Source organism: Lethenteron reissneri, chromosome 33, assembly GCF_015708825.2.
Source record: "Lethenteron reissneri isolate LAM-NWPU_2019-01 chromosome 33, ASM1570882v1, whole genome shotgun sequence".
Taxonomy (NCBI): Eukaryota; Metazoa; Chordata; class Hyperoartia; order Petromyzontiformes; family Petromyzontidae; genus Lethenteron; species Lethenteron reissneri.
In genome coordinates this window covers 1935886-1953234 of record NC_083811.1, presented here as the reverse complement: position 1 = coordinate 1953234, position 17349 = coordinate 1935886, and the positions used below count along the sequence as shown (strand labels likewise).

General features: G+C 52.9%; 1 protein-coding gene across 2 annotated transcripts in view; it reads right to left on the bottom strand.

Moving 5' to 3' along the window:
• LOC133350186 (paired box protein Pax-6-like) overlaps positions 1-17349 on the bottom strand; it is an 86438-nt gene that overhangs the window by 57907 nt on the left and 11182 nt on the right. For both annotated transcript variants that reach the window (XM_061564281.1, XM_061564282.1), the window contains exon 2: positions 1552-1673. In XM_061564281.1, the coding sequence (XP_061420265.1) occupies positions 1552-1564 (13 nt within the window). In that variant the 5' untranslated portion in view covers positions 1565-1673. The remainder of the gene's footprint in view (positions 1-1551; positions 1674-17349) is intronic.

The window sequence follows — 17349 nt, the reverse complement described above, 5'->3', positions numbered from 1 at the left end:
AAGTTCGATTCCTCTCTCATCGCTCACGGCCAACATCAGTGACGATCGTCTGAGCCGGTCCTGGGCCTCTCCTAGGTCGGCTCAGCCTCGAATCATTTGCGTAAACATCATTACCGGGGAAAACAAAAGCGGCCACGCGGCCCCCTCGTGAACCGTTCTGACTCTGCGTAGGTGCTGCTCGCTCACGGAAGACTTTGCCGCGGCAGCCCGCGTCGACTACCCGGGGCACCTTTGTCTTTGTGCGCTTGCGCGTCACTCGCGCACACATTTCACGGCGCTTTGAAACCTTGATGTGAGCCGTGGGCCGGGGGCAGAGAACTCACACCCAGAACATCTCCCGCCGACACCGCAAACAAAAACACATGTACAGTTTCAAGCATATTCAAAATTCAAAGTTGACAATTGGGCGACGTTTCGCGCAATGACCCTTTTTTTCTTCTGAGCAGAAGGATCGTTTGCCGAAACGTCGTCTGTTATTTACTTTTCCTCACAAGGCCACACTGCGTTATTGACGAACGTGTTTGGGTTTGTCTGCTGCTGTTGTTGTTGTCAATTGTGTTTGTGATGGTTATCTGAACCGGTCCTGGGCCTACCCATAGGTCGACTCAGCCTCAAATCAGTACCTCGTGTGGTGTGTAAACATTGCCACTGGGGAGACAAAGGCGGTGGAGCGTGGTGCTAGCCACCCACCCCTTTGTGTACCGTGTCGCCTTTCATAGGTGCTCGCTAACAGAACTCCTGCCCCAAAAATCGTGGTTTTTATATTTGTACAATATGCGTATAGTTTGTACTTAACCTGCACACATATCATGTAACTTATACTAGATATCTATGTGCGTGTGTGCGTGGGCATGATTTGTCTACATATATACGCTGTGTGTGTATATATATTGGAATGTGCATGTATGAATTTGTATTTGGGGTCATTCGACCATACTTCACCACGTTGGTCAATTGGAAAGACCTTCATCCAGCAGTGGATTGGCAAAGGGAGGTAAATTATTATTAGTATTATATGCACATATTTATATAAATATCTGAATAATATGTACTGTGTGTTTCATTATAATGTGAATGTGTGAGCATCCGAGAACTACTATATTATAAAGCGGTGTGAATGGACTGATTTTTAATGGCCATGGCAATAACGAGATGTTCTTGTTGATGTTGTTGTTAAGAAGAGGGAAATACCGGGATACCCCGCTCCTGAATTCACAACACGCTAAGCACACGCCAAGAGACACACGCTAAACACACACACACGTGTGCGGCACACACAGCGTGACCCTCTCTGCACCGCTGAACGAGACACGCAGCTCTCTCGCCTCGCACCTGCTGCGATCAGTTGCACGCAACCCGGTCCGGTCGCGCGAAAAACCGAACGCGGAAGTCGCCTGCAGATTTTTGCTGTGCGCAACAACTCGCTCAGACGTGGACAAAGCGGGCGCGCGATTTGGTCTTGCGCCTTTAGATGAGCAGGGCCAAGGGGGGTGGGGGCAGCGCTGGGCAGGGCACGGGGCAGCGCTGGGCAGGGCACGGGGCAGCGCTCACCTTTGTGGGGCATGCTGCAGTCGAGCTGCGGGGCCGACTGCCCTGGGTGCACCGTCCTCGGGCGGCTCCGTCGAGGGTGCGGGGTCTGGGTCCGGGCACCCTCCCCACTCAGGGCAAGATCCCTGCGCGTGAGTGTGTGTGTGTATGTGTGTAGATGTGTGTGTGTGTGTAAGCGTGAGTGTGTGTGTATGTGTGTGTATATATGTGTGTGTGTAAGCGTGAATGTTTATACATGTGTGTGTGTAAGCGTGAGTGTGTGTATGTGTGTGTGCAAGCGTGAGTGTGTATATGTGTGTGTGTAAGCGTGAGTGGGTATGTGTGTGTATGTAAGCGTGAGTGTGTGTATATATGTGTGTGTATGTGTGTATGAGTGTGTGTGTATATATGTGTGTGTAATTGTGTATGTGTGTGTATGGGGTTTGGTTTCGGGGGTGGTGTTGTGAGCGTGGATGCCAGGTGGGGGTCGTGTTAGGGGGTAACGATGGGGGGGTGGTGGTGGTGGGGGGGGGCGTCAGTGTTTGTGTTCGGGGAGAGTTGTTGGGTGGTGAGCGGTCACGTGCGGAGGAGAGAGGGGGGGGGGCAGAGGGAGGAGAGGGGGGGGGGCGAGCAAAGTGAGTGACAGGTAAGGCAATTGGCGACAGAAATTCTGGGAAATAATTAATTAATGGACACATATGCTGCGCGTAGCTAATTGTCTACTGGTTCATTTATCATCTCTACGCTGGGGTGCATCCGTACTTAAACACACACACAAAAACAAAGATGCCCCGTATAGCCTGGAACAGACTGTTGGGGCAAGTGCTGTTAGCGAGCACCTATGAAGGCCGCCTTTGTCTCTCCAGTCGCGATGTTTACACATCGCACCAAGTACTCATTTGAGGCTGAATCGAACTAGGGGAGGCCCAAGACCGGCTCGGATAATCGTCACTGGCGTTGGCCGTGAGCGGGAATCGAACTCGGGTCTCCGGCTTCGTAGCGCAGCGCTAACCGCTGCAGCACCACTCCCCCCCCCCCCCCACACACACGTACACAAATTATGCACGTACACACTGGCACGCTAACACATACACACCAACACGCGCGTATAGTACAGTAACATACGCGATTCAATTCAATGTGACACACGTAACAAGCTGTCGCGACCCGCGATATTGTGATTAATAAATCATTGATCTTTGGGTGAGATCGCGAGAGGGAAATGAGTGCGTGTGGTGGGCCCTCCTCTGCCCACGGCACATTCGTCGACTATTACAGCATCGGCGACAAACATTGCCTGCCTTTATAACGTAACACCAAGCGAACGTTTCGGGCAATGATCCTTCCCCAGGTGAGTTCTTTTTCCAATACTCGAACGAGTATTGGAGAGGCATTGTTGCTCATCTGCTCATACAGGCCCTGCAGAAGCCAATGATGTCAATTCCACATTGGTATGGCCGGGGTGACGTGTGGTTGGGGGTGGAGACAATACACCGGCACGTTGCGACTCGGACTGCTGCCCCGTGCACGTTGCTCATCGCAGATGGCCTCGAGATCGGAGTAGAGGCGAGATAATTATTTATTGTGGGCACCGCGGTGGTTATGAGTAGTTAACTACCTCGTCAGGTACGCTGGAGGTCGTGGGTTCGATCCTGACCCTGACGCCTGCTGCTGTATATTTGGAGTTTGCGTATCTCTCTCTCTCATCATCATCACTGTGGCTAGGAGATGTTAACTACCTCGCCAGATACGCAGGAGGTCGTGGGTTCGATCCTGACCCTGACGCCTGCTGCTGTATATTTGGAGTTTGCGTGTCTCTCTCTCTCTCATCATCACGGTAGCTAGAATATGTTAACTACCTCGCCAGATACGCAGGAATTCGTGGGATCTATCCCGACCCTGACGATGCCTGCTGCTGTATATTTGTAGTTTGCGTGTCTCTCTCTCTCTCATCATCACGGTGGCTCGGAGATGTTAACTACATCGCCTGGTATGCAGGAGGTCGTGGGTTCGATCCCGACCTTGACGATGCCTGCTGCTGTATATGTGGAGTTTGCGTGTGTCTCTCTCTCTCTCATCATCACGGTGGCTCGGAGATGTTAACTACCTCGCCTGGTATGCAGGAGGTCGTGGGTTCGATCCCGACCTTGACGATGCCAGCTGCTGTATTTGTGGAGTTTGCGTGTGTCTCTCTCATCATCATCATCACGGTGGCTAGGAGATGTTAACTACCTCGCCTGGTATGCAGGAATTCGTGGGATCTATCCAGACCCTGACGATGCCTGCCGCTGTATATGTGGAGTTTGCGGTGTCTCTCTCTCCCTGTGGTCGCGTGGATTTTTCTCCGGGTCCCTCTGCCCCCCCCCCCCCCCACATTTAGGAATCAACATCATGCGCTATAAAGTTCCACGCGATGATGATGGTGAGACGCCACACGTCGTTGAGCTATCATTTGTGATGTCCAGGTCGCTTCTGAAAAAAAATATCTACGTAGCTCAGTGTGGGCCTTACCTGCTAAAATAAAGACAATTGTCAACAAAAAAAGTAGTTGAGTTTATCAAAGTTGTCGCTTTGTTGACGGATATGAATGCAGAAGCCTCATTAGGCGTGTTAACTAACGCGTCTGTGTGCGTGCGTGTCTATGATAATGTGTGTTCGTGTGTGTACGTGTGTGTTTGTCTATGAGAATGTGTGTGTGTGTGTGTGTTTGTCTATGAGAATGTGTGTGTTTGTCTATGAGAATGTGTGTGTATGTGTATATTATGGGGAGCGGTAGTGTAGCGGTTAGCGCGCTGCGCTACGAACCAGGCGATCCGGGTTCGATTCCCGCTCACGGCCAACACCGGTGACGATTATCTGAACCGGTCCTGGGCCTCCCCTAGGTTAACTCAGCCTCAAATGAGTACCTGGTGCGGTGTGTAAACATCGACACTAGGGAGACAAAGGCGGCCGGGCGTGATGTTGGCCACCCACTCCCTCGTGTGTCGTGCCGGCCTTCATAGGTGCTCGCTAACAGCACTTGCCCCTACAGTCTGTGAAGGCTATAGGGGGGGAATAAATCTTTGTCTTTGTGTGTGGGAGTATGAGAGTATGCATAGGTGCGAGAGCTAATGAGAATATGCGCGCGCGCGTGATTGGGGGAGCGATGACGCAGTGGTGGTGGTGAGCGCACGGCGAGACACGGAGCCGGCGGCGAACCGAGTTCGACTCCCGCTCGCGATCGACAGCAGTGACGAATCAACATCTGCACCGATCTCGCCCTAGATCGACTCGGCCTTAACCGTCGCTTCAATATACTAACGCCCCCTGTGCCCCCAACACAGGGCCCCGTGGCTCCCTTAACACGGCCCCTGTAAGACTCCCAAAGTGGGGAGGGAGAGGGGTAGTGGTGGGGGAGGGTTAGGGGGGATGGGGGAGGGGTAGGAGCCCCCCTCCCCCCCGCCCCTCCGACCCGGGGCACCCCTGCGAGGCGAGGAGGAGCGCTCGTAAACTCTTGAGACGCGAATAAAACAAAAAGTTAAGACTCTGACTGCTCTTGCGACGACAAAAGTGTGAAATGGGGGGGTTGTTAAACCGATAACGAGAGCGAGAGAGAGTGGGGGGGGGGGGGGGCGACAGAGGAGAATAGGGATGAGAGGGTGAGAGAGATAGGAGAGAGACAAGATGAGATGAAAGAGAGAGAGAGAGTCGAAATAGATCTTGACTTAAAGCTTTCGTGACTGCAGGAATCCATATTCGTTGGGTCTTTCGGTAAAGCCGCGTAAATAAAAAAAAAAAATAAAAAAGTCATGCAAATATTGTATTATTATTTTATCTCTCGAGCACGAGGTAGCACGAAGTCGAGGGCGCACGTGAATGGAGTGAGGGAGCGGGTGGGAAGCGGGTTGAATGGTCGGCAACGGAGTGAATGGTCGTGGAGTATGTTGATGAGCGAGCGAGGGAGGGAGGAGTGAAGAGCGGAGGGCGGAGTGGCCGAGGGAGGGACGGGAGGAGAGTCGAGGGGGTGGGGGCGAGCGAGACGTCTTCATCTGCATGGCGGATGAAGACGTCTCAGCGCGACTTGACTCCACGTGACACCAACCGGGTCGCGTGGCCGTCCTCATCCTCCTCATCATCATCGTCACCGACATCGTCGTGATGAGCGCGGATCAAAGCGCACCGTGACCCCCCCCCCCCTCATCTCCTCCTCCTCCACGCACGAGTGACAGCTCTCTCTCTCTCGATTATCTCTCTCTTTCTCTACTCTACTGCCAGCCTCACTCTCTCTTCTATTTTTACGATCAGTGGAAACAAGAAATACTCGGTGTAGTCGGCACTTTGCTTCGTTCATCATTTCGTAATTTTTTTTGTAACTTCATGTAAACCCCCACCTCTCGCTCACTCTCTCGCTCGTTCACTCTCTCGGTCACTCTCTCGCTTACTCTCTCGGTCACTCTCTCGCACTCTCTCTTATTCTCTACCTGCCCCTCGTCTCCCGTCTATACTCGACGATATTCCCTCTCTCTTAACTCTCCTTCTTATCTCTCTTCTAACTCTCGTCGCTCTCGTCTCTCGGCGTGTTTCATATCGAAATCGCCTCCAGTGCTTTTGCTGCTGGCGGCAATAAAAAGTTATTTAAAAATCAAAGTCTGTCGCCATGAACCTATCTTCCCTCTCTCTCTTCCCCATCTCTCTCTCTTGTTTACGATCAGAGGAAACAAGAAGATGATCGCTTTAGTCGGCACTTTGCTTTGTTCATCATGTCGGTTTTTTTAGTTTTTTCCTTACTTTGCTTTATTTGCTCTTTTCCCCGTTCTTTTTTTTTAATGAAATTGTTTCCGTGTTTTCCATTTTGAAACAAAATCACTCTGTGTGAGGGTAGGTGGTGAGTAGGTACATGAGGGTGAATTGGTGAATGGGTAGCAGAGTGAGTGCATGGGCAGGAAAGTGAGTGGGAGAGAGGTTGAGTGAGTCGGAGAGAGAGGGTGAGTGCTTGGTAGTGAGTGAGTGAGTAGAGAGAGTAGGAGAGTGCGAGTGGGTGGGTGAGTAGGAGGATGAGTGAATTGACAAACGAGTTAGTAGGTTGGTGAGCGGGCGAATCTGAGGGTGAGTGGGTGGGTGAGTGGGGTAGGTGAGCGGGCGAGTTTGAGGGTGAGTGGGTGAGTAGGTAGGTGAGAGGGTGGGTCTGAGGGTGAGTGAGTGAGTGAGTAGGTAGGTGTATGGGCGAGTCGGAGGGTGAGTGGGTGAGTAGGTAGGTGAGAGGGCGGGTCTGAGGGTGAGTGAGTGGGTGAGTGAGTGGGTAGGTGACGTTTTGGTGGTAGCAGTGGGAACGCAGCGATAGAGAATGATGGAGGAGGCTGGTGGGTGTGTGGGTGGGTGTGTGGGTGGGGCTATGCGAGCGATGGGGGGGGGGAGACACAATGGCTCGATTTGGGATGAACGCATGAGTGGAAGTTCGCATGGAAACGCGATTGCAGTCGCCAGGAACTCCCGTGCCGAGCGGGACAATGGGGGCAGAGCAGTGGACCCGGCTCCAGGCGGCGAGGGGCGAGCAGCACGGCCCGGTCAACTAGCCCGGTCAACTAACCCGGTCAACTTACCCGGTCAACTTACCCGGTCAACTAGCCCGGTCAACTAACCCGATCAACTAACCCGGTCAACTAACCCGGTCAACTTACCCGGTCAACTTACCCGGTCAACTTACCCGGTCAACTAACCCGGTCAACTTACCCGGTCAACTAACCCGGTCAACTAGCCCGGTCAACTAGCCCGGTCAACTTACCCGGTCAACTTACCCGGTCAACTTACCCGGTCAACTAGCCCGGTCAACTAGCCCGGTCAACTAACCCGGTAAACTTACTCGGTCAACTAACCCGGTCAACTTACCCGGTCAACACTCCAGACGCGATGCAAGTCCACAGGGCGCGAGTGTTGCAGGGATCGCGTTCGTCGTGTGGCTTTGCGAGTCTCTGCTGAGTTCTCTGTGCGGTACCCGACGGATCACGGCCACCGTGACGAGTTGCTAACTCCCTCGCCTGGTACGCAGGAGGTCGCGACCCGGAGTTCGCGTGCCGCTCTCTCTCTCGCCACGTGGTCGCGTGGATTTTTCTCCGGGTCCTCTGCGCCCCCCCCCAATATTTAGAATCAACATCACGCGCTTCGAGTATTTTTGGGCTGCGAGATATTTCCACACGGTGATAAACCCACTTCGTTGCGCTATCATTTGTAATAGTCACGTCGCTTTTGGAAAAATATACATACATAGCTCAGTGATGACTTGCATGGTAGAAAAATAACAAAAACATAGTTTAGTGTAAGATTAGCTTGAGCCGAGGCATTCCTCGCACACGCATTGATTCCGACCCAGAGCCAGCTCCACCATCAACTGGGTCACAATCACAGCCCAGTCTATAATCACAGGCCGGACCCACTCATCGCCACGACCCACACACAGAGCTCCCTCTCCCTCTCGCCGTGGTCACGCGTTACACCGGCTGGCCAATGCTCCCCTTCACACGGTCATTTTATACTTGGGTGCACACGCACACAAACACAAAGGTCCCCCCTAGAGCCTCAACGGACTGTTGGGGCAAGTGCTGTCAGCGAGTAGCGCCTACGAAGGCCGGCACGGCACACGAGGCACGAGGGGGTGAGTGGCCAGCACCACGCCCGGCCGCCTTTGTCTCCCCAGTGGCGATGTTTACTACACACCGAACCAGGTACTCATTTGAGGCGGAGTCGACCTCGGGGAGGCCCAGGACCGGTTCAGATAATCGTGCGCTAACCACCACGACTACACGCGCGCTACCCAGGCACGTGCCTCCACGTGATGTGTACACACACACACACACACGTCTACACACACACACACGTCTACACACACAGGTCTACACACACGTCTACACACACACCATACACACACACTTTCACACCACACACCACACAAACCACACACACTACACACACACCACACCACACACACACACACCCCATACACACCACACACCACACACACCATACACACCACACACCACACACACACTACACACACACCACACACAGCACACCACACACACCATACACACCACACACACCACACACACACCACACAAACCACACACACCACACACACCACACACCACACACACCACACCACACACACACCACACACACACCACACACACACCACACATACACACCACACATACACCACACATACACCACACACACATCACACACCCACACACCACACACACCACACCACACACACACCACACACCACACACACACCACACACAACACACAAACACCCCACACACACCACACATACACCACACACCACACCACACACACACCACACACCACACACACACCACACACACACCACACACACACCACACACACACACCACACACCACACACACATACACCACACACACACCACACACACCACACACACCACACACACACACCACACACACACTACCTCACGCGTCCCTTACTAAATGATGCTCCGCACTTTTCACCCGAATTATCGTCCAAGGCCCCTCCCCTCATTCCATCAACTTTAACCCTAACCCCCCCATCACCCCCCCCCCCATCACCCCCCCATCACCCCCCATCACCCCCCCACATCACCCCCCACCTCTCTCCCCCCGCACCTCCCTCCGGTACTCCCCCCACTCCCTCCCAATGATCTCCCACCTCGCACGAACTATCGAGTTTAAAAAGTGAAACTGATGATATTATTGCCGTTGCTAGTGACCACGACGATGATGACGAGTTGTTCATAGACGTGGCCATACAGAACATGTTTGTTTGACTTGTCAAACTTGTTTTGAATCACACTCAACGTTGTCGTTGTTGTTATTGATGTCGCTGGTGGTGCGAGATGATGACGGGTGACGATGATGATGATGTTGACGTTGCATTGTTCTGTCCATATACTCACGTGCTTCATCGCTGGTCCGTTCGATCAATCACCAACCCCCCCCCACCCCCCTCTAATGCTCCGTGTAATTACCGCTCGCGCGCCGGACAAATGTGGGACTCGGGACGCGCTCCCTGCAGGGAAAGACGGTGCAGGGGAGAGGACAGGAGAGGAAAGACTGAGAGAGAGGAGAGGGAGAGAAGGGAGAACGAGTGGTGAAAGGTGGAAAGAGAGGTTTTGTTGTTGTTGTTGTTTTGCGGCGAGTTTACCGCGCAAGTTTTCGCTCTCACGTTTCTGCCGCCGATGTCCCGACGTTTCGCCCCACATGCCGTGGGCCGACTTCATGCCCGGCGTTTTTTTTTTGCGCTCCGCGGAAAGGAGCGCCCAGCACGTGGAGCGGAACGTCGGACATCACACCGAGCCGCGCACGGATCGGAAGGCCACGGCTGGGATTGTTAGTGGCTCTTCGCGATGAGAGAGGATTGCGGGGTGATAACACGTTTGTATTTGTCCGATTGATTTTACAAACATCTCTTTTTTTTCTTTTTACATCGGAGACGTCCCAAAGAGAGTGAACGAGAGAGGGGACGAGAGAGGGAAGGAGAGAGAAAGAAGGAGGAAGAGAAGAGAGAGAAAACAGGGGAAACATAGACATGGAGTAGGGAGAGAGGGGGTAGAGAGAGGAGTGGGGGGGTAGAGAGAGGGAAGGGGTAAGAAGTAGAAGCAGAGTTTGACATCTTTCGTAAAATATTTCACTTAAACAGGGGGGGGGGGGAGGGCACATAAAGCAAAGCATTGAAAAAAAAAACGAAATAATTAACGAAGCAAAGTGCCGACTACACCGAGCATCTTTTTGTTTCCTCTGATCGTAAAAAAGAGAGTGAACGAGGGAGAGAATGAGAGCATGAGTGAGAGAACGAAAGTGTGAACGAGAGAGAGAATGAGAGCATGAGTGAGAGAACGAAAGAGTGAACGAGAGAGAGAGAGAATGGCGGCTCCTTCCGAAGCGACGAGTTCTGAAGTTTAAACCGAAGTGCGAACATCGGAGTGACGGGGAGAAGACAGGAGAGAGAGGAAAGAGTGAAACGGGAAGAGATCGAGGACCACGATGTGAGAATGGGAGAGTGACGGGGAAGTTGACAAATGTATGTTGTATGTTGGTATGTTGTACTATGTTGAATTTATTTCGCAGCGTACGTAGCCAAACGTTTCTAATCGAAGGACAACAAACCCTCAACACAGAATGAGAGGCGCGAAAGAGCGAGAGGCCTGGAACATAAAAAACACATAAATGGAGACGAGGGGAGAGAGAGGAGGCAGAGGAGTGGGAGAGGTGAGAGTGTGGGGAGAGTGTTGGGAGAGTGTGGGGAGAGTGTTGGGAGAGTGTGGGGAGAGTGTGGGGAGAGTGTTGAGAGAGTGTGGGGAGAGTGTGAGGAGAGTGTGGGGAAAGTGTGAGGAGAGTGTGGGGAGAGTGTTGGGAGAGTGTGGGGAGAGTGTGGAGAGAGTGTTGGGAGAGTGTGGGGAGAGTGTTGGGAGAGTGTGGGGAGAGCGACGAGAGAGTGTGGGGAGAGTGTTGGGAGAGTGTTGGGAGAGTGTTGGGAGAGTGTGGGGAGAGGGTGGGGAGACGCAGCCACCGAGTGAACGAGAGTGCTAATCCGCAGCAATTCCTAATGAGGCTCAGATAATCTTCGCCTAATTCCTCCCTCGGGCCGCGCACAGAGATTTACACTCGCACACTCACACACACCTACTCGCATACTCATACACCTACTCACACACACCTACTCACACACACACACACCTACTCACACACACACACACCTACTCACATACTCACACTCACACACACACACCTACTCACACACACACACACCTACTCACACACACACCTACTCACATACTCACACACCTACTCACACACACACACCTACTTACACACACCTACTCACACACACACACCTACTCACACTCACACACCTACTCAAACACACACACCTACTCACACACACACACACCTACTCACACACTCACACACCTACTCACACACACACCTACTCACACACTCACACACACACCTACTCACACACTCACACACCTACTCACACACACACACCTACTCACACACACACACACACACCTACTCACACACACACACACCTACTCACACACTCACACACCTACTCACACACACACACCTACTCACACACACACACCTACTCACACACACACCTACTCACACACACACACACCTACTCACATACTCACACACACACACACCTACTCACACACTCACACACACACACACACCTACTCACACACACACACACACACCTACTCACATACTCACACACACACACACACCTACTCACACACTCACACACACACACCTACTCACACACACACACACCTACTCACACACGCACACTTACTCACACAAACACACACACAAAGACAAAGATCCCCCGCATAACCTTAACAAGTGCTGTTAGTGAGCACCTATGAAGGCCGGCACGCCACACGAGTGAGTGGGTGGCTAACACCACGTCCGGCCGCCTTTGTCTCCCCAGTGGCGATGTTTACTACACACCGCGCCAGTCCCGGGCCTCCCCGGGACCGGTTCAGATAATCGTCACCGGTGTTGGCCGTGAGCGGGAATCGAACTCGGGTCGCCGGGTTCGTAGCTTGGCGCGTTCACCACAAACAAACACGCGCGCGCGTGGCCGAGTCTGGTATCTTGGCTCAAGTTTCACTTTAGCTGTCTTCACTTTTAAGTCAACGAAGTTGCGTAGACAGTGGTGCACAAACAACAAGCCTGCCCCATAGCAGTTGTGTTAATATCCAAAGACAAAGATCCCCCGTATAGCCTGTAACAGACTGTTGGGGCAAATGCTGTTAGCGAGCACCTATGAAGGCCGGCACGGTACACGAGGGCGTGAGTGGACAACACCACGCCCGACCGCCTTTGTCTCCCCAGTGGCGATGTTTTTACACACCGTACCAGGTACGCATTTGAGGCTGAGTCGATCTAGGGGAGGCCCAGAACCGGTTCAGATATTTGTCGCTGGTGTTGACCGTGAGCACGAATCGACCTCGGGTCGCCGGTTTAGTAGCGCAGTGCGCTAACCACTACACTAGCGATTCCTCTGTGTGTCTATATATACACAGTAAGTAAACGTTTCGGGCATTGGACCTTCTACAACAGGTGGTGAGTTTTACATTTCGTTGCACTTACTCCTGAACTTTTTGATGGGTTTTTTTTCCTTTAAAATAAAGTAACTGCGAAAAAATGAGAGAGAGGAGGAGGGGAGGGAGTGGAGGAAAATAGGAGGGGGGGGTTGGTGGAGGTGGAGGAGGTGGATGGAGGAGGTGGAACGAAGTAGCAGAAAAAATAGGAGATAATTAGACATTGAGGATGGAGGAAGGGATGCTGACGTTGAGAGGTGAGGAGGAAGAGGAGTTTCACAATCCGAATGGGAGTGAGGAGGAGGAAGTGGAAGATTGTATTTTTTGGAGGAGCAGAAAGATCCGGGAGTGAGGAGAGATAATGACCCGGGAATGAAGAGAGAGATAGAAATGAGGATGGGAGACCTAGGAAAATGACGAGAGATTGACGAGGTGCAGGAAGACTCAGGGATTCAGGAATGAGGAGGGAGACCCATGCATGACGAGAGAGGGAGGAGTTGGAGGAAGATGCAGGAATTCAGGAATGAGGAGAGCGGAATGAGGAGGAATCAGGAATGAGTAGAGAGGGAGGAGGAGGGAGAGCCAGGAATGAGGCCTGTGTGTTTCTCTCACCAGGAGCACCCCCACACCCCCCCACACCCCCCCACACCCCCCACACCCCCCACACCCCCCCCACACCCGCCCACCCCGAGCCAAGCTGTGGAATCCGTGACATTCGCGAATCCGGAGTTTGAAGCTGCATGGAGACTTCGTACGCGAGTCGGGACCGCCAGAAGGGGGTGGGGGTGGAGGGGGAGCTTTGGGGGGGGGGGGCAGACTGTGTGGGGGTGTCCTCTTGTCTTATGGTGGTGAGGGGGGGGGGTAAAGACATCCGCTTCAGTCACTAAGAGCGCGGGTCTCAGAGTCCAGTGGAAGTCGTTTGAGTCGTTAACCTGATGGAGAGAGATCCGGGACTCGAGGTCCAGGTGTGCAACTACACCAGACGACGACGACCATCATCATCATAGTCACCACCATCATCATCATAGTCACCATCATCATCATCAACATCATCATCATAGCCACCACCATCATAGCCACTACCATCATCATCAACATCCTCATCATCATAGCCACCATCATCATCATCAACATCCTCATCATAGCCACCACCATCATCATCAACATCCTCATTATAGCCACCACCATCATCATAGCCACTACCATCCTCATAATCATCATCATCATAGCCACCATCATGGTCATCATCTGGTATTGGATTGATATTCAATTACAAAACTACTACTAATTCTTTGCAGCGCTGCTGGATGAATAGAGACAGACTCGGAGCCACGGAAGGAAAGGAGACACGGAGCGGGGACAACGCCAGAGACACAACGACAGACACGGAGAGAAATCCGACAGAACGTGAGATGCGAAGGAGAACCAGCGTAGAGACACGCAGACGAGCAAACTCACACAGAGACAATCACAGATCGCCTGTCACAGACTTTAGCAGGCTGTAGGGGCAAGTGCTCTTAGCGATCATCTTTGAAGGCCGGCACGGCACACGAGGGGTGGGTGGCCAGCACGACGCCCGGCCGCCTTTGTCTTCCCAGTGACGATGTTTACACACCGCACCAGATACTCGTTTGAGGCTGAGTCGACCTAGGGGAGGCCCAGGACCGGTTCAGATAATCGTTACTGGGTGTTGGCCGTGAGCGGGAATCGAACTCGGGTCGCCGGGTTCGTAGCGCAGCGTTGCGCTAACCACTACACCACCGCTCCCCATAACTCACTCACGCACACTCACTCACACTCACTCACACTCACGCACACTCACTCACGCACACTCACTCACACTCACTCACACACATGCACACTCACTCACACTCACGCACGGGCGATTGTGGAAGTTTCTCATCGCAATTCTCTGGGCACCCCCAGGGGAAGATGGGCGGGGATGGATGGGCGAGGTGGGGGGGGTAATGTGGGGTTCTGTGGTATCCACCCAAGTCTCCTCGACCCCTCTCACCCATCATCATCATCACCACCACCGCGATGCCATCGCGAGTTTCTCCGTCATTACCGAGTGCGTGGACGGCGTGGGCCGCTGTCACAGCCACGTGGCTTGTTACATCATCACGATTATTGTTGTTATTGCCGTCGTCATTATTATAGGTGTGTGTGTGCGTGCGCATTTTGTGTGGGCGTGTGAGCTACGCTACGAGAGAGACGCACGAATCTAGCGAGAGAGGCGGGCCGACCAAATATCCGCCCGTTGGTTCGTGAGCTGGATTCGAACCCGCGGATGCGTCGGTAGCTCGGTGCGCTAACCGCTGCGCCACCGCTCCCCACCGCACGCGCGGCGCGTGGGACTCCTTGAGACTCAATGGCCCCGCACTCAGAAGGGGCGGGGGTGAAGAGGGGGTGCAGGAGGAGGAGGAGCGCGGGGGGGGCTGTTGTGGATTGTGAGAGTGGTGGAGGGGTAGAGGGAGGGAGGGGGTGGGAGGGAGGGCGGGGGTCGGGTGGGGGGTAGGTGAGTGGAGGCATCACAAGACGGAGCGAAAGGTCGTGTTTCGGTTGACAGGGCCGCTAATTCCACCCAGCCAACATCTTACTCACAGCCTTCCCCCTCTCACCCCACTCAGTCGCTCACCCACCCACCCATCCACCTCACCGATCTCTCACCCACACACCTACTCACCTCACCCATGCCTCACCCATGCCTCACCCATATACAAACACCACACCAACTCAAATTGAATTAAAATAAACCGCTACCATGCAAGCGACTATCAATACAACTCGCGGCTCTTACTCACTTCTACCCACACACACGCATATCCCAGGATTTACGTGACTTTAAAGTTTCCTATTTTAATTACCCAAGCTTCAAGGCTGGTATCAGACAACCCGGGGCACACGCCCGCGGCTAACAGCTGATCGCGAATTTTATTTCTACATTTGAAACCACGACGGTTTCGTTAAATGTCTTTCTCACGGATAGTCCCCCCCAATGTCTTTTTGGCTTTCCGGACGACAGCCCCGGATAACTCCGACTGCGACGCGAGTGAGCTCCCGTGACAGACGACGTGGGCTCTCCACAGCGACAAACAAACAGCCAACTCACGAGCTAGTGCGGCAAATCCATGAAAACTCTCAACGCATACAAGCCTAGTCACGTCTACACGTTCGAGATGTCGCCCGTGTATACTAATAATAACAACAACAAAACATTGAGCCGCTAGGGTTCGCGCGTTAATGTCATCATCATCATCACGAGCCATCATCAATCCACTGCTGGATGAAGGCCTCCCCAGGCCGTAAGCACCTCACCCTACATTCACCGCAGAGCTCACCAACACAATTCACCAAATTTGTCTCTGGGCATGAATAACAAGACAAACATCCCCCATGTAGCCTTGGATGGACTGTTGAGGCAAGTGCCACAGGCGAGGACTTATGAAGGCCGGCATGCATACACACACGAGTGCACACAGACACAACAAATATCTCCCCTATCGCCTTAACATACTGTAGGAGCAAGGGCTGTTAGCCGTGAGCGGGAATCGAACTCGGGTCGCTAATATATATGACCGGATATACACAAATATACATACACACGCTGTATATATACACACACAACACAAACACATTAATATACACACGTACACGCGTACACACACTGGTATACGCTTATAGTCATAAGAGCCTGTTAGAGCAAGTGCTGTTAGCGAGCACATATTAAGGATGGCAAGGCACGCGAGGGGGTGGGTGGCCAGAACCACGCCCGGCCGCCTTTGTCTCCCCAGTGGCGATGTTTACACACCGCACCAGGTACTTATTTGAGGCTGAGTCGGCATGTATTAACTACGCACCCTATCACACCTATTGAAAACAATAAATGCGATACATCGACACATTCATTTATTATGAACGATTTCACGAGTTGACGGTTAGAATTCATTAATTATATAAACAATCCAAGCCGGATCGATTAAGGGAACTCGGAGATGCATGAAATCAAAGGAACGACACGCGTATCGCATCAATGGGCGAGTGAAATAGTTCAGTGTGGAAATGAATTAAATTAATAAGCCTACTTTACGAATGAATACGAGCATGAAAAAAAACGAAGCAAAAATAATCATCGGCCCGATTCTCAGCCACCCGCCCCAGGATCGTTCGACAAGTTTCCACCCTTGCGACGACTCTCAACGTTTCATCCGCCCCCTCGTGCGCCTTGTGGGTCTTCGTCGGTGCGTGCTAGCAACACTTGTCCCAACAGCCTGTGGAGGCTACACGGAGGGAGGGGGATCTTTGTCTTTGTGTACGTGAATCTATACGTGCGCGCGGACTTGTGTACGCATACCTGCGTGTGTGTATGTGCGTGCGTGTGCGTGCGTGCGTGTGTGCACGTGCGTGTGTGTACGTGCGTGCGTGTACGTGCGTGTGTGTATGTGTGTGTGTATGCGCGTGTGTGTTTATAGCGGTAACGGAGGAGGCTCGTGAAGGACGCTGCTGCTGCTCCTGGGCAGTTGGAGGCAGTCGCCCTCCAGCAACGACGGAGGAGCGACGCTCACAACAACGAGCGGAGCGCCGGGCGGATAAAACGAAGCAAATTAGCACAGCAGGGGGTACAGCTGTTGCATTTACCGGTCATCTCAGTCAGCCAACCCATTGGAACCGACTGGGTCTGTCCCGAGACCCCCTGTAGCGAGTCTTAGACACTTCACGTGGCCTCAAAG